General features: G+C 40.3%; 1 protein-coding gene across 7 annotated transcripts in view; it reads left to right on the forward strand.

Moving 5' to 3' along the window:
- PLEKHA5 (pleckstrin homology domain containing A5) overlaps positions 1-11,679 on the forward strand; it is a 240,960-nt gene extending 229,281 nt beyond the window's left edge. For 2 of the 7 annotated variants that reach the window (XM_060024366.1, XM_060024368.1), the window contains 6 exons: positions 2,213-2,422; positions 3,300-3,440; positions 3,971-4,095; positions 7,134-7,279; positions 8,641-8,746; positions 10,776-11,679. In XM_060024366.1, coding sequence (XP_059880349.1) covers positions 2,213-2,422; positions 3,300-3,440; positions 3,971-4,095; positions 7,134-7,279; positions 8,641-8,735 — 717 coding nt within the window. In that variant the 3' untranslated portion in view covers positions 8,736-8,746; positions 10,776-11,679. The remainder of the gene's footprint in view (positions 1-2,212; positions 2,423-3,299; positions 3,441-3,970; positions 4,096-7,133; positions 7,280-8,640; positions 8,747-10,775) is intronic. The other 5 variants (XM_060024371.1, XM_060024372.1, XM_060024367.1 and 2 more) reach the window with 5 other exon arrangements.
- Positions 11,680-18,325: the final 6,646 nt, after the last annotated feature.

Raw genomic sequence — 18,325 nt, forward strand, 5'->3', positions numbered from 1 at the left:
CCAGACGCGCAGGCTCAGCGGCCATGGCTCACGGGCCTAGCTGCTCCGCGGCATGTGGGATCTTCCCGGACCAGGGCACGAACCCGTGTCCCCTGCATCGGCAGGCGGACTCTCAACCACTGCGCCACCAGGGAAGCCCTAAAATAACTATCTTAAATACTACAAGAAAGACTTCTACATAACCAAATACTGGGGGGAAAGTATAGACGACTAGTTACCTAATATTGTACCGGAAAGTCCTTTATAAGCAATACATATACCAGAAGAAAATACTTGCAGTATAACAGACAAGTTTCATAATATTTGAGGAATTAATATAAATCAGTTATTTTTAGGGTTTTTTTAAATGGAAATTATGTAACAGTAATTCACAAAAATATGAAAATTGCTCAACACTGATAATCATTTTTAAAGTGCTAACTAAAACCCCAGTGAGATACTCTTCTCCAGTTATACTGGCAAAAAGATCTAAAAATTAATAATATCTGGCATTTTAAAAGAATAAATAGATTTGTACAATACGGTAACTTGGAAAAGGAAGTTTCAGTGAGACAACACTTTTGCACAAACACAGAAAAACCAGGAAGAATACATGTTTCTTGTTACTAAAAACAAAAGGAGGGCTTCCCTGGTGGCGCAGTGGTTGAGAGTCCTCCTGCCGATGCAGGGGACACAGGTTCGTGCCCCGGTCTGGGAAGATCCCACATGCCATGGAGCGGCTAGGCCCGTGAGCCATGGCTGCTGAGCCTGCGCGTCCGGAGCCTGTGCTCCGCAACGGGAGAGGCCACAACAGTGAGAGGCCCACATACCGCAAAAAAATAAATAAATAAATAAAAGGAAAGAGTGCTAAAGTAGCCAACTTCCCAATCAGTATCTAGAATTTACCTTTATTTAAAAAAATATTCTCACAAAAGCAAATGCTTTGCTTCACAAATGAGAAGCATCATTTCTGCACTCTAAGGCTTTTCATGTTTCATTTTCCTTTCAGTTTCTACGTGAGCTCTTCAAGATATTCTATACAATAGAAAACAGTTCTAGATCTGTAGCTACTGCCCTGCAGACACATTTTAGATTGCAGTGGAGAGAAGAGGACCTTGGCCGTTATCCTGACATACTGCTTAGTCACGGAAATACTTACCTCTGCCCTGGGTTCTTTCCAAAACACCAGCAACTCCACCAATGTCTCAGTCAGTTCCCAGCAGTTCAGTCCAGAGGACACAAAGAAACCTATGCATTCTATTCTATAGATCTTAGAATATGTTTAATCTCTAAAATTTCTATTATATAAAATAAGCTAAAATTTCCTTATGACAGTTATTGATTTACTTATTTTGAATCTCATACCAATATTGTTTTATATCTTTAGTAAGAAAGTGAGAAGTAAGAACTGGTTGTTTAATGTGACTAATATTTTTAAACTCTTCAGTAAACCATAAAAATGAGCCATGTAGGGCTTCCCTGGTGGCACAGTGGTTGAGAGTCCGCCTGCCGATGCAGGGGACACGGGTTCGTGCCCCGGTCTGGGAAGATCCCACATGCTGCAGAGCGGCTGGGCCCGTGAGCCATGATGGCCACTGAGCCTGTGCGTCCAGAGCCTGTGCTCTGCAACGGGAGAGGCCACAACAGTGAGAGGCCCGCGTACCACAAAAAAGAAAAAAAAAGAGCCATGTAAATGTATATATGTATATGAAATATAACCTTCTGATTTATAGAAAATAGATTTTTCCATAGTTTTTCATGAACTAAGGATGTTTTCTCTACCAGTCTTTTCACAGTAAAAAATGTGTGACTTGAAACATTACATTTTTAGTATAATAAAAGAAATTGCTGATTTTTAGAAGCTATGCCCCCTGTTTTCTCCTAGTTTGAGTTTTATACAATTTCCTATCTCAGGGCCGTGGGGTAGGGTCACTCCAGAGCTGCCATACTTTTTTGTATTTCGTTTTTAAAAACAAGCAAATCCCCTCCTTAAGTTCCTCTTCTCTCCCCTCCCTCCTACCTCTTCTCTCTCTCTCTTTCCATCGCTGATCCTGCATCAGTGCATGTGTAAAGTAATCTGCCGTTCTGGTGTTATCTAAATGACATCCAAAACCTCCACTTGAGATTTTGCAAACAAAGTCAATGCATTGCAGGACATTTTTTTTTCTAACATACTTTTCAGAAGTTATCCTGTCTTCAGATATTCATCTGTTTGTTTACTTTCAATTTAAAGGAAAGACCAAGAAGTGCAGTGGAACAGCTCTGTTTGGCTGAAAGCACTCGACCTAGGATGACTGTGGAAGAGCAAATGGAAAGAATCAGGAGGCATCAACAAGCATGCTTAAGGGAAAAGAAAAAAGGATTAAACATTATTGGTGCTTTAGACCAGTCACCCTTACCAAGTCCTTCAAATTTAAGGGATAATCCATTCCGGGTTACCCAGGTATATCAATTGCTTTTACTCATTCTTGTGGGTAAATCTAATATCACTTGAATCTTAGAATCGTAGAGTTACATGGTTGATGGGCTTTTAAATGTCAGCAACATGGATAGTTATATTATTCAACTCTTATAATATGCCAGGACAGCTTAGTAAAATGGAAATAGCCCTGGGTTCAGAAAACCAGAGCTAAATTACTTGTTGGATACCCTCCTATACGTTGTGGACTTAATTTCCTCTACTGTAAATCAAATATACAACCTGTCCTATCTACTTCATGGAGATAGTAAGAAGATAAAAGTGCTTTCAACAAATGTAAAATGCCATGCAGGTTAGCAGGATGGTCCCCAGTTCCCCTCCCAATGAAAAGTGTATTACTCTGTATACTAATTTAGCATGACCTAAATTGTAGCGAGAGGGTTTCTAAAGAAAAGTTCTACTATTCATTACATTTTAACTTTAGTCTTATAAAGAGACACCATTCCGTTTCTTATTACTTATTTGTTTGTTTGTTACCCTGATTCATAAATCAGAGCAGACTAAGGAACCTTTCCAGTGGCTTCAGTCTGGTCTATCCCTGTTAGTAGACATGGACCAGCTGAAAGTGATTCCCTGTCATCATAGAAATCCTCTTTCTGTCTTGTCTAATGGAGAGCAGGCATTGCTAATGGTGGTTCAACCAATTAACAGTTGAATAACTGCACATTCTACACATTACAAAATAGATGAGTAATATATATGATTCCTCTGTTGTTTTTCATAAGGAAACTCTTGCAAGTGAAGAACCAACTTTAAAAAACAAAAAATTAATAGGTACTATCTAAAAACTATGCATGACCGTATAGTATGAATCTAAAAATGCTGTCTATCTGTTGGACAGACTCGAAGGAGGGATGATAACCTTAAGGAACTGGATGCCGTCATTAGAGAAAATGACGTGAAGCCAAACCATGAAACTCCTGCCGCAGAAACTGTTCGACTAAAAGAAGCTGAACCTCAAAATACAGATTTCAGCGAAGAGGTAGAGAGATTATTTTGGGACAGATGTTACAAAGGGGTGGATTTTTGAAGATAAGATCAAGTGAGAAGGTTGAAAATAGTTACGTGTCATTCTGTCACAGGGGCTATATAGATCTTAGTGAAATGATAGGCTTCGTATAATTTGATTGATGTATTCAGCCACGACAAAAACTGGGTTAATTGAAAACTTAAAACATGATCAATCAAGGCTGGAATAAATTATCATTAACCCAATTAAAGAATCTTATATCCCAAAGCGGCTAACTAATGGCAATGTACCTTTTATCCTAGTAGCAAAGGACATTAATTTTTTTTTTAGTGTTTTCTTTTAAGTTTTGAATTTTATTTTATTTATTTTTTATAGAGCATTAATATTTTTAATGCACTTGAATATAAATTTATATTTCAGTAAATATTTGATAGGGTATGGGTTTTTTAATAAACTTTATTTAGGAATCATTTTAGATAATTCACTAATATATTAAATGTGGTAAAAATGATTTGAAAAAGAGAATTTTTCTTCTTCTATAGTTTAAAAAAACTGAAAATGCTTTTTCCGAAACACTTTTCACACCTGAGCCAAATGGAGTAAATTCTGAGGAAGTGGTGGATAAAGAAGAAAACAAAGAAAAGATGCCCAAGGATGTTCCATACAGGTAATAATTAGGAAAAACAAACAAAGGAATCATTCACAAAATTGTATACCTGCTTAAAAATGGTAAACTTCAGAGTCAGAGGTCTTGGATTCCAGTCCCAGAATATCTCTTACGAGCTGTAGGATCTTGAACAAGTTACACAACTGTCATGGTTCCTCACTTGTAAAAATGAGGATAATAATCGTATCCATCTCACAAGTGTATTATAGGGATTAAATAAGAAAATATGTGTATAGCACTTAGCACTGTGCTAAACACCTAGCAAGTGATCAATAAATACCTTTTTTAAAAAAATGCCAGAGGCACGCAAGCTACAGCAAAGTAAGCACCTCAGCGTTGCCTGTATAATGACAGACATTGATCAGATATCTAAGATGTCTGTTAAGCGTTCCAAATATTATAGTGATTTGCCATTTATTTTTTAACTGTATTTCTCAACTAGCATTTTTAAATGCATATCCTCAGTCTCACCATCCATAAAAAAATTCCTAGTGCTGGAAAAGAGGAATGCTGTGATCTCATGTTATTAGGAATGCCTTTATCTCTTCAATGAATAGCAAGAGGGAACTTGAAAAATATTTGGCGATAGGAGATAAGAAAAAAAATCTGTGCTGAACTTTTGTTAATAGACATAGATTAAAACACATCCAGTATATTACAAATCTATGAGTTCATAATGATACAACAACAACAAAAAATAATTTGTTGGCCCCTTCAGAGGATGCTAGGGAATCCACTTATTGTTCCAAAACCTGGTACATAAAGAGAAAGAAGTAAACATTTATCTTACCTTTCCCAAACAAGCTGCAACCAGAGAGTTTATGAGGAAACTCTTCTTTATTAGAAAAATTTCACTCAATAAAGAATGAGAGGGCTTCCCTGGTGGCGCAGTGGTTGAGAGTCCGCCTGCCGATGCAGGGGACATGGGTTCGTGCCCCGGTCTGGGAAGATCCCACATGCCGCGGAGCGGCTGGTCCCGTGAGCCATGGCCGCTGGGCCTGCGCGTCCGGAGCCTGTGCTCCGCAACGGGAGAGGCCACAACAGTGAGAGAGGCCCGCGTACCGCAAAAAAAAGGCTTCCCTGGTGGCGCAGTGCTTAAGAATCTGCCTGCCAATGCAGGGGACACAGGTTCAAGCCCTGGTCCGGGAAGATCCCACATGCCGCGGAGCAACTAAGCCCGTGCGCCACAACTACTGAGCCTGTGCTCTAGAGCCCGCAAGCCACTACTACTGAGCCCGCGTGCCACAGCTAGTGAAGCCGGCGTGCCTAGAGCCCGTGCTCCACAACAAGAGAAGCCCGCGCACCGCAACAAAGAGTAGCCCCCGCTCGCCGCAACTAGAGAATGCCTGTGCACAGCAACGAAGACCTAATGCAGCTGAAGATAAATAAATAAATATTTTTTTTAAATTTATTAAAAAACATAAAAGAATGAGAGACTTTGGGACTTCCCTGGTGGTCCAGTGGGTAAGAATCCACCTTCCAATGCAGGGGACATGGGTTCGATCCCTGGTGGAGGAACTAAGATCCCACATGCCGTGGGGCAACTAAGCCCACGTGCTGCAACTACGGAGCCCACGTGCTCTGGCGCCCACACACCACAACTAGAAAGCCCACGCACCACAACTGCTGAGCCTGTGCGCTCTGGAGCCCCCATGTGCCACAACTAGAGAGCCCACACACTGCAATTAAGACCCAACGCAGCCAAAATTTAATTAATTAAAAAAAAAAGAATGAGAGACTTAGAATATCACTGCTTTGCTAAAACCCTATTAAAATAATGGATGAACAATATTCCTCACTGCTGCTAAAGCTGTTAGCTAAAAAAAATTTTGTTTTGTTTTTTTTAAAGATTTTTTTTATGTGAACCATTTTTAAAGTCTTTATTGAATTTACTACAATATTCTGTTTTATGTTTTGGTTTTTTGGCCACGAGGCATGTGGGCTCTTACCTCCCTGACCAGGGATCAAACCCACACCCATTGCATTGAAAGGTGAAGTCTTAACCACTGGACTGCTAGGGAAGTCCCCTGATCTTTTTAACATCAGGAAAAGAGACAGACTATTAATGCAGTAGTGCAAGACACCCACCTAGAAGAGTATTACTTACCTCCTTTCCCCCAAAACCTAAGTCTGATCAAGCCTAAGAATCGTATCAGTTTATAAAAAATATGAGGGATACAGTCATCAAAATCCAGAAATGTAGTAAATTATTGGACAGATAAACCAGGTTCTTTCTTAAATAAATGACAAAGAATAAAACGGGTGTGTGTGGTGGTATATTTTAGAGGAGACTTTAAGGGACTTCTCAGGCAAATACAGTGTATGGACTTTGTTGTGTGGATCCTCATTCAAACAGATAACTCTAAGATGATATTATGAGGCAATCAGGATCATTTGAGCATTGACTGGATATTTGATGGTATTTACAGACTGAATGATATGTCTGGAATCTGCTTTAAAATAATTTGGGGAGGACTTCCCTGGTGGCGCAGTGGTTAAGAATCCACCTGCCAGTGCAGGGGACACGGGTCAAGCCCTGGTCCGGGAAGATCCCACATGCCGTGGAGCAACTAAGCCCGTGTGCCACAACTGTCGAGCCTGTGCTCTAGAGCCCGCGAGCACAACTACTGAACCTGTATGCCACAACTACTGAAGCCCATGCACCTAGAACCCATGTTCTGCAACAAGAGAAGCCACCGCCATGAGAAGCTCACGCACCACACCGAAGAGTAGCCCCCGCTCGCAGCAACTAGAGAAAATCCGTGTGCAGCAACGAAGAACCAATGCAACCAAGAATTAATTAATTAATTAAAAAAAATAATAATCATCATTTGGGGAGTAGGGGGCTGAGGGTTTAGAATGAAACAAGATTGGCAAAATGTGGACAAAAATGCCAACAAAATGTTAGCAATTGTTAAGTACAGATGGTGACATCTTTTATGTATAGTTAAGATTTTTCATAACACTAAGTTTGGAAGAAAAAAAATTAATTGCATTCTAAAATAACGAACTTTAAAACTTCCATCTATTTTCATTAGCCCTCAAGATGAGTCACAGATCCCAAATCATAAACCAGAAGGCCACCCTGAAGAAAATACAAAGGACAATATTCATGAGCAGGAAGAAACTGTTATTTCTTATGAACTAACTCCTGAGGCTTCTAGAGGAAGTCAGACAATGGCAGGTAGATATTACATGTTTCCTAATTTTCTTACTGGTGCTTCCTCTGAACCTCTGAATTTATTTGCCATGTGGAGACTCTAGCAAGGGAGCCACGCAGGGACGTCAACTGCAGACCAAGCAGCCTTTGCCTTCCCACGCTTGCACCGTCAGGAGGGCTGCAGTTGCACCAGAGCACAGGGCCAGCCCTGCGTGAGCAGCTAGATCTGCCCTCTCTCCTGTCTTGGGCGTCAGTTCCTTCTCTTTGTTTTGTTTTATTTGTTTTTTTAATCTGAACCTTTACACATACCTTAAACTTTTTTCTAAGAAGAAGATCTTTTAGTACTTTTCTCTGACGCTGGATTCTCAGAGTATTCATAAGCCTACCCCTTTGGGAACTGTGGAAGATTGAATATCTACACTAGTAGAATAGATTTACTTACTTAGCTCCTACTATAATCCACATCTGGGTTTTTCTTTGATAGTGGAAGATCATGATCCGTAGCTAGTTAAGAAAAAATAAAATTTTCTGTGCTATTCTTTTATACTTTCTGGATTCTTCACACATCTTGTTTCTTTTTTTTTTTCTTTATGACTTTTGCCAAGGGATGGGGGTAGGGGAATCATCCCACTAGTGTAATGTATCAGTTTTGCATCTCATAGTCCATAAACAAAAAGCTATCCCTAGTAATTCTTTCTCCTCCCCCCACCCAACCCCGCCTCCAGTCATTTTGCAGAAGGGTAAGTCCAATGAAATTCAATTATGCAGGACTGTTCTTAAGAGCATTTTCTGTATCTTATACACGGAAATTTATATCATCAGCCATGTTCCTTTGTAACCAGTATGAAGCACTTTTTCCTTTGCCTCTTATCACTCACAAGGCAATGTGTACAGGAATTCTCACTTTCTTTAAAAATTGTCATTGATCACATTCGGTTATTATGATGCCAAGTCTGTGTTAAAGGTTGTGTGGGTGTATTAAAACCCCAACATTTATACCATCTGCAGTATTTAGCTTCATGCAACTAGAAAAGCTTTTAAAAATGAGACCCAACAGGGGTGAGTCACTGATATACACCTGAAAATTAACCTTGAAGCCCCCCCAAAAAATTTGTTTTAATTTTTTCCCAGTTTCATTGAGATATAATTGGCATATAACATTATATAAGTTTAAGATGTACATGGAAAAGGAATTTTTAACCAGTCTTCAAGAGACATTTCATACTGAATAATCAGTTGCCAGAATAACAAAAAACAGAGCCGAAATGCAACTAAGAATTCCTTCCCGACACACGTTCTGTGTTGGGAATCGCAGCGTCAGGATTTCCTTCTCCGAAGGTGTCTCCAGGATTTTGATCTCGTCACGTTTTCTCGGTGTGTTTTAGCGCAAAGCCTGTCCCCGTCTCCCGAGTCCTCGGCATCACCCGTTCCGTCCACTCAGCCGCAGCTCACAGAAGGCTCACACTTCATGTGTGTGTAGTCTCAGAACAAGTACGTCGTTTCCTTTCATTTTCGTGCTTTACTGTTAGAGCTTTCAGCCTGACTTTTGTTGATTTGGTGAATAAAAACTGTGATGAATTCCGGCCTGTGTGTTAGGGATAGTTAGCAGAGCAAGTGTTTGAACCACGGGCAGTAACTCAAAATTTCCAACATCAGCCCTTCAGTGATTTGCTACGTAACAACATTTTCTCTGTCTCTTCTTTCATCATCCATAAAAACAGCTAAACTCGGAGGGGAGGTTTTGCAGTGTTTTGCAGCTGTGCTCCCACCTAACAGTTTCTTTCCACAGTTGGGTCTGAGAATTCTGTTCAAGTCGTTACATTTTGATACAGAAATGTTTTTTACATTCAGCGTGGACCTATCTACCACACTGGGAGTTTGCTAATTATTTTTAAGGATAAAGAAAAGTTTATGGTACAGCCAACTAGATATGGAATGTAAAATCTTTAAGAGCCATCAGAAATTATTTCTAAATAATTTTTTTTTTTAAGTCAGGGAGGTAGCTTTTGGTTTTTTTTAGGTAGGGAGGTAGCTTTTAAAAAAGCCACAGGTGGGGGCAGGGAGACGGGGCCTTTCTCAACCAGTGTTCCTTAGACCACACTTTTAGAACCACGAATAATTTCCTAAGGTGTCTTACTTTTAAACTTTATCAACAATGGCTACATTTTACCTCAATTTTGTACTTACATACTTTTTTTATTTTTCAGAAAAGCTGTGAGGTATGGAGTGAACATTTTATGCCTTTTTCTGCACTTTTTTTCTCAGTATCTACCAGATCTTCTCATGTTTGGGGCCTTCGGATTATCACCAATTTCTGTTAAACAGTTATAAGCTGAGCAAACACCTACAGACATTATGAGCACGGCTACAAACATGTTCTTTAATTTTTAGGTACTCAAATGAGTACAAATACCAACTTAGACTAAGTTTTTCATCCAGTAGTGCTCATTTTCTAGCCTCTACGTCCATTCACACCTTTTTGTAGCAGCTATAATCTGTGTCCCTTTATTTCAGCCAGAGGATTTATGTTTAACTGTCTTGTCATTTCTGTAACTTTTATTTGACATCACGTCTGTCTGGAGCCTAAAAGAGGCTTTGTTTGTTGTCACTTGGTATCTCTTTAGGACTTGTTGTATTTGTTGTAGTCTTAACCTGTGTCTTGCCTCTGTCACTCATATATTTAAACTTTTAACTTAATACATTCAGAAGGGGCAGTTGCCACTAGTGACAGAATAGCACCAAACAGGGATAATGAACATGATGCTCATTTTATTCCTCCTGTGCAAAGAATTGATTGATGGCCTCCGTCTGTCTTAGTGGTGAAACGTACTTTGAGAGCCACTCCCATTATCTCTTGGTTCAATAAACAGGTTACAATTCACTGTACTCGGACCATTCTGATAACAAGAATGTTCACAGTTAAAACTGGAGTACATTTCCAGGTTCCTTAAGTTGTTATTACTCGCTTTTGTTTTGTTTTACTTTCATTCCAAGAGCCAGGAGTATTACGTACTAGCCTTAGGTACAGTGATTGCCGGATATTTTCTAGCTTTGTGGTGTGCAGTCACCACAACCAACCAGCGGCATTCAGACTTGCATTATTTTATAATCCATCTTCTCATTGTGCATGTGTCATCTTTCTGAACTAGTGGTTTTGGCAAGACTCAGGAAAGTTTTACAAATGACACCGCTATGTAGGCAGCTTAATATAGTATTACGTATTTTAGTAAAGTTGTGCAAACCTCTGCTCATTTCGTCAACCTTTTGGATTCAGCCACAAGTTTCGGTCCTTTTTTTCATCTGAATTGCTGTGCACATATTGCATTATGTTTCTTTGCTTTGTGAATTAAGCTTATGGAAATGAAGAGAAGATGTCCTTCAACTGTATTATGTTTTGGGATTTTCATGGCCATGCTTGTCAGTTCTATTGCTAGAGAATGTGGCCCTTAGTTACTTCAGGAAATGGTCATTAATTAACTTTGCAGGTGTCAAAGTAATTTTACTTCTTTGTATTTTTCAGCTATACTGACTTCCGTTGAAACCATTCAAAGCTGAGGACATGGACCTTTGGCAATGTGAGAAGATATTGTACAGTATATTTTAAATCTATGAAATTCATAGTTCTGATGCTTTTGGCCACAGAGCATCATTTTATCACTTCTGGAAAATGTTTATTCCAAAACAGCTTTAATGGCCCATATGTACACTCAAGGTCATGTAATGTAATCTCAAATTTATTATTCTGACACCAGCTTGCTGCTATGATTTCAGAGCACATAAGTAAAGGTGCTTTTTAGTGTGTGGTCTACAGCCAGAGCTTACTTAGTTGCTGATTTCCAGATTTTGATGTTTCTAAAGTCTAGCTGGATTTATATTTCTTTTCACTTTTCAGTACATAAATTTAGTTATTATTTCCAGTGAAGCTTGTTTTCCTTTTTTTTTTTTTTCCTTCTTCCTCCCATTTTGGCTACTGCAATGCTTTGTTTCACCCTTGATTTGTAAAAATTTTATATATATATTTAAAATGTGCCATTTTATTACTGCTAAGTGAAGTATGTCCGTTTCCTGCTATAATTATTTCTCAGTCAGATTGCATTGTCAGCAGTTATGCCACACTCTTGTCAGCTTAGATACAAATGTTATCGCTTACTTTTTTCTTAAAAAGCAATTTAAAATGTAGGTATTTTGAAGTACTGGGCTTATACTTCATTGGACTAGATGTGTACAGCAATAAGCAGGTTTTCAAATCCAGTACTTAGTTTGTGTACAAATGTAATTATGTTCATTGTGTATATATTATACAATGAGCACATGTAATGTAAGTATTAAAGGCTACTTACTGTTGTTTAAATGCAAATGTTCATATCTCATTTCTTTTTTATCATGTTAAATAAATGTTGATGTTCTTAAATCACTTGTGTTAGAATTTTTGCTCTTCCCATCTAAAATGGAAAGTCTGAGACTTTAAGAGACTTCTAGATGAAAAAGTAGTTAATCTTACTGGAAAGAGCATCGAAAAAGAACTGTGTCTGTCATCCAGCTCAGCTCTTCCACGTCAAAGTCGGGAAACTTGAGGCCCAGAGAGAGAAACTGACTTGGCCACAATCACATTACATTTAATGACAAAATTTGCACCAGCATAAAGCTTTTCTGACTTTTCAACACCACTGGGCAAATGTAGTTTTGTCAAGTCTTCTATACCTATTTCTGTTGGTTTCCGTGTCATAGAAGGCATCTGCAGCCTCGCTCTGCTTAGTGGACTGAACTTGGGGTTGGGGGCGGGGGCAGAGTTATTCTTCTGACATGGGTAACTAGAAACCGTTTCATCCTCATAAGCAGAGATCATTGTCTCTTACACCACATTCTCTGCAGATGTTCACGCTCTTCAGAATCAATTACATTTCCTTTCCACTATAACCTTTTGTTCAGGCTATATATTGTTCCCAGAGTACAAGGAAATGCAAGGCTTTGGGATTCCTATATAAAATTGCTGAAACTAAATTGGTGCTGGTCAGTCTTCTTTTTTTTTTTTCATGCTATGTTAAAGAGGATTTAGATATAATTTAAAATGCAGATGTATAAGAGTTCATCTGATCCAAACAGAAACACACAAAATGAAGTGCAAATAGATACAGGCTTTAATGTAGGAGGTGAATGAGAAGAGAGGTGAAAATGGGAGAAGAATGTTTAGCTCCTTATATCCATATGAACATGTTTACATATATTACCTTTTTCTAAAGACACACAGAAGTCTTCTCAGGGGAAATAGTCAACAGATTATGATTTCCCTTTAAGTCATGACACAGTGATTGTTACCAATCTTTTATGGGTGTGTTGAGGGGAGAGTTGATGTTATTCTTTGGGATTTGTTTGGGGTGGTTTTATGTGGGGCTTTTGTCTTTATGTTTGCCTGGTATGTGTGTGTGTATGGTTTTACTTGAAGCACTTTTTTTTATAAATTTATTTATTTTTATTTTTGGCTGCTTTGGGTCTTTGTTGCTGCACGTGGCTTTCTCTAGTTGCAGCAAGCGGGGGCTACTCTTCACTGCAGTATGCGGACTTCTCTCATGGCGGTGGCTTTCTTTGTTGTGGAGCACGGGCTCTAGGCATGCGGGCTTCAGTAATTGTGGCACACGGGCTCCAGTAATTGTGGCACACGGGCTCAGTAGTTGTGGCTCGTGGGCTCTAGAGTGCAGGCTCAGTAGTTGTGGTGCACGGGCTTAGTTGCTCCACAACGTATGGGATCTTCCCGGACTAGGGCTCAAACCCGTGTCCCCTGCATTGGCAGGCGGATTCTTAACCACTGCACCACCAGGGAAGCCCCACTGGGCCCCATTCTTAAAATTTCTGATTCTTTCAGTCCGGGGTGTGGCCCAAAAATTTGAATTCTAATTCTAACAGGTTTCCAGGTGATTCTAATGCCGATGCTCCAGGTACCACACCTTGAGAACCACTGGCACATAATAAGGCTCTGTGTTATTTTTTGAATTTTTGTTTTATTTACATGTGGTAGTAAAAAAATTAAGATAAATTCAGTTTTTATTTACAAAGGTGTGCACAGAGTGTAGAAAACTAAAAAAAAATAATGCAACAACTTAGAGATGTTCTACCCCTAGGCCCAAAGTGGTAAGGGGAGAAGTAAGTGGAACCCGTAGAAGAGAGTCACTTGAAAGAAGCCTTAATCTTTTTCCAAGAGACCAAGCCAGCCTCGGTGTATGCAACCCTGCAGGGAAGGGGCCAGAGCAAGAAGTATTCCCATGGCACTGTCTTATTGCCAGGGCTCCCAATGGCTGAACCCAGTGGGATTCAGAAGTCACAGGAGTTGTGTTGAGTGTGGCCGGGAACTACGGGGGTTTCCCAGACCTTCTCAGAGGATCCTTGAAGTCAAAACTGTTTTCATTATAACACTAATATGGTATTTGCCTGTTTCACTTTCATTCCTTCAGTAGTGAATAGCGGCGTTTCCCAAAGGCTATCTGACCTCTGTGATACGACAACAGACTGAGTGCAGAAGCAGATGTGGAAATCCAGCTGTCTTTTGTTAATCCCGATAGAAAAGAGCGTTACAACAATGGAAATCAATTTTTTTTATTAAAAAGCATGTTATTTATGTTAACACGTAAGTGGGTTTATTACTGTTATTTTCGATGAATGAGAATATTTTAAATGTTTCTCAGCTTTAATTTCTATTGCCGTAAATGCCAATAGATATAACCCACAAAACAAGCTATTTAGAGTCCTCAGTAGTTGTTAAGTTGTGAGAATCCTGAGACTCAAAAGTCTGAGAATCTCTCATATAGTCCTTAGAGGTCAGCCCCCTGTTGCAGGGCGCAGTTGAAAGCTTTGAGGGGCAAAGGAGATACCAGCCCACCTTCCTAAGGACAATGCTACTTACAGTCACTGCTTGCAGATCACCACCGGTCTGCTCCTTGAACTGAAAGCCCCAGTGTCTGTGAGTGATATCCAGAGCCTGTGGGTCCCTCTTGGGTCCTCCCGGCTGCAAATCATTCATAAAAAATGACTCAGAAAGGCGGCGTCCATACATGCAAGAGTGTAGAAAGGCTGAGGCTCTCTGAAATATCTGTTCTCTCTCTTTTTCTTTGTCTGCTTCAACACACACTTTTGACCTTGCCTCGGTCCCCAGCTGTGTTTGAGTTTTTACTCTAGCCCCCATACCCAATTCATACTTCCTTATTCATAGCCTTGGGTGATTACGAAAACAGTTCAAAATGGGTAAATGAAGACGTGCCATTCCATGTCAACATGGAAGAGCACCCCTGAAAAAATCCATTACGTTATTCCCCCAAATGATGTTATTTGTTATACGGTACGTGATTTATACGGACATTCGTGTCACCTGTAAGAAATTGCTATTCTCTGACTGCTGGACTGTCTGGTTCCACCCAGCGTAAGAAAATGAATGATTCAACCCTTTGTATTTGAAGTAGCAACTCGTGCTGTTCGAAACTTGTTCAGCATATACCTTAAAATAGCAGCTGCTCAAAGATCCCTAGCTTTTTTTTCTTTTTTTTTTTCCCTTGGAGACATAACATATCTCACCAAGATCCTTCCCAAGTGTGTTGGGCTTGTGGAGACATCTGGAAAGTGCCGAAGAGCAGGCCTGGAACAGAGCTCGTGTCTGTAATATCCTACTGGAAAGTGACAGGGATGTAATGGCGGTGCTGGAATTTCAAACAAATTGGCTGCTAGCCATATCCCCCAACATTGCCCACAGCCAAAGACGAGGGAAGCAGCTGCTTCCAGTAAGTTCCCTGGTCTAACTCGCAATTTACAAAAGAAGGAATAGAAGCGTTCACTAAATGTATGAATTATCAGTGGTAATCAAAGATAGACAAATTAAAATGAGACAAATTACAATGAGATATCTTTTTTACCCATCAGTTTGGAAATGGTGCAAAACAAAGTGATAATGCAGGCTTCCCTGGTGGTGCAGTGGTTGAGAGTCCGCCTGGCGATGCAGGGTGATACGGGTTCGTGCCCCGGTCCGGGAGGATCCCACATGCCGCGGAGCAGCTGGGCCCGTGAGCCATGGCCACTGAGCCTGCGCGTCCGGAGCCTGTGCCCCGCAATGCGAGAGGCGACAACAGTGAGAGGCCCGCGTACCGAAAAAGAAAAAGAAAAAGTGATAATGCAGTCCACAGTCCATGTTGTGCACTTCAAACTTTGCTAAGAAGTAAACTTATACGATGTTATATGTCAATTATAGCTCAATAAAGCTGGAAAACAATTTTTTTTTTTTTTTTTTTTGCGGTACGCGGGCCTCTCACTGTTGCGGCCTCTCCCTTTACAGAGCACAGGCTCCGGACGCGCAGGCCCAGCGGCCATGGCTCACGGACCCAGCCGCTCTGCGGCATGTGGGATCTTCCTGGACCGGGGCATGAACCCGTGTCCCCTGAATCGGTAAGCGGACACCCAACCACTGCGCCACCGGGGAAGCCCTGGAAAACAATTTGAAGACGGCAGATATCACGTTAACTGTGCTTACTGCCTGCACACACACAAAAACACGATGGGACACAGGGACACTCTGGGAAGGGTTAGATGTGTATATTCCCTTGATTGTTGTGATAGTATTACAAGTCTTTGAATATGTCCGCGTTCATCAAATTGTGCAGTTCTCTGTATATCAATTATACCGCTATAAAGCTATTTTGTTTTCTATAATATAAAAATAATAAGTGATAATATCCTGAGTTGGCACAGTGTAGAGAAAGTTGTAAATTTATAGAGATAGCCTGGGACCTGGGACCCACTACCAGAGTGCTTGCACCATGCAATAGCTTGGGACCTGGGACCCTTTACTGGCGTGCCGAGTGTAATAAACGCCTCCTCAAGCAACAGCATACAAAGAAACTATAAAGGACTAAAAATAACTGCATGCATGATGCAGTCCCAGCAGTTATCAACAACAAGCTACAAAAAGGCCACACAATTACTGCCATGTCTGAGGTGCCGGGAGCAAAAGCACGAGACTGCGCATGACCCCTGCGCACAGCACCACCGAGGGAGGGGATGGGCAGACCACCTTAGCCACGCCTCTGGTCCCACCCACCAATCCGCCTCACCCGCAGCCATTTGAGGAACCAGCCAGCCATACCCGGAAAACGAGCAAGATCACCTGTTTCTTGTTTCCGTTCCCTGGTGCTGCAGCACGAGCCCCAAGAAAGCCTTTCGTGAAGTTCTCGTCTGTCCTCTTATCAATTTCTATTGATTAAAGAGTCCAAGGACGCAGGTCAGTAATAATACAGGACTGGTGGGAGTGTCAATTGATAAAACGTTTCAAAAGTATTTAAAAACGCATACTCTGATCCAACAGTTCTACTTCTGGGAATTTTTCTTGGAAATAACCTAGTGAGTACCCAGCGGCATTTTGTGGTTTGTTTTGTTAGTGGTTTAAGTAAGGTGTCTATCTCATGCCATTAGAAGTCCAACAGAAGGGCATCCAGGGCTGTCTGGAGACTGAGGGATGCTGTGAGGGAACCGGACTGCCCCCTTCCAGCTCTGCTCTAGGCAGTGACTACTGGACCTGGGGCCCCCAGGTGCAGGCCCCCTGGGGAGCAGGAAGCCCAGGAGGCAGTATTAGCTGCTTCCATTTCTGTCTCATTGGCCAGACCCAGATGACATGGCCGCCGGACCTGCCGGGGTATCTGAGAAAGGAAGTATTTATCTTTCCAGCTTTTAGAATTGAACAGGGCCGTGAGAAGGGAGTTGAAGTGGGTGTTGAGTAGGCCAAGCTGCAAAAAGTACCCCACAACCTACATGTCCATCTTTGGGGAACTGTTCAAATAAATGAGAGAATACAGTCACTTAATACATAAGCAGTCACTTCTTGTGGTATGGTTAATCTATGAAAAGTGGTTCACTGTATATTAAGTGAAAAGAGTAGTTGATAAAATAGTATGTTTCATAGGACTCCATGTTGTTAAAAATACATGTGTATACTATACATTTGCAGAAAAACCTTATATATATGATAATGTTAATTCTGAATCTTTAAAGATTCCTACACTCCCTGAATTTTTTTGGCAAGCAATCATGTCTTAGTTTTAGAATAAGGAACAGAAAATAAATGTCTATTTTTAAGTTCTCACTGGACCTGAAACAGGAGGTAAACTAGTCAGTCAGTTAAAATCAACCTGATGAGGGCTTCTGTCCCCACTTGACCTCCAAATCTTAGCCCTACCATCTCAACTTTCTGATTCACTAAGTCTGGAGCATATCCAAGGAAGCCGCATTTTTTTTTTTAACCATTTCATGTTTTAGATGAACTGTTAGGAAGCTGTAATTTACATAAAATATACCCATACAAAGGGTACAGTTAGGTGATTTTTTTTTTTTTGGCAATATGTATGCCCCATCTAACCTCTACCACAATCAAGGTATAGATCATTTCCATCTGATGAGGCCTTCTTCCCCTAAGTGACCTCCAAATCTTAGCCATGAGACTTTCTAGAATGATTCAAAACCAAGTATAACGAGAAAACCGTAACACCCAAAAATGTTCCCTTGTACCTTGGCAAATCATGTCCCCAGCCCACCCCTGGCAACCTCCACCCCAGGCAACCACTGATGCACTTCCTGACCCTGTGGATTGGTTTTGCTTTATCTAGAGTTTTGTATAAATAGACTCTCATATTCCCCAGTGAATTGCCTTCACAGAGTCAAAGATCAATTGAAAAAAGAATTTTATATACATAAAACATATATTTTATATAATATATATGTTACATATTATGTTATAAATTATATATAATAAATATGTAATATATAAAAATTATGTACACATTTTATATATAATTATATATATGTAATATAATTATATATCTGTAATATAATTATATATATATAATATAATTATATATATATATGTGTGTGTGTGTGTTTCTGGACTCTCCATTCTGTTCCATTGGTCTATATGTCTGTTCTTTCCCCAATGTGACATTATCTGGATTACTGTAATATGTCTTGAAATCGGATAGTGTAAGTTCTCCATCTTTGTTCTTCATATTTGAGATTGTTTTGGCTAGTCTAGGTCCTTTGCATTTCTGT

This window comes from Delphinus delphis, chromosome 11 (genome assembly GCF_949987515.2).
Source record: "Delphinus delphis chromosome 11, mDelDel1.2, whole genome shotgun sequence".
Lineage (NCBI taxonomy): Eukaryota > Metazoa > Chordata > Mammalia > Artiodactyla > Delphinidae > Delphinus > Delphinus delphis.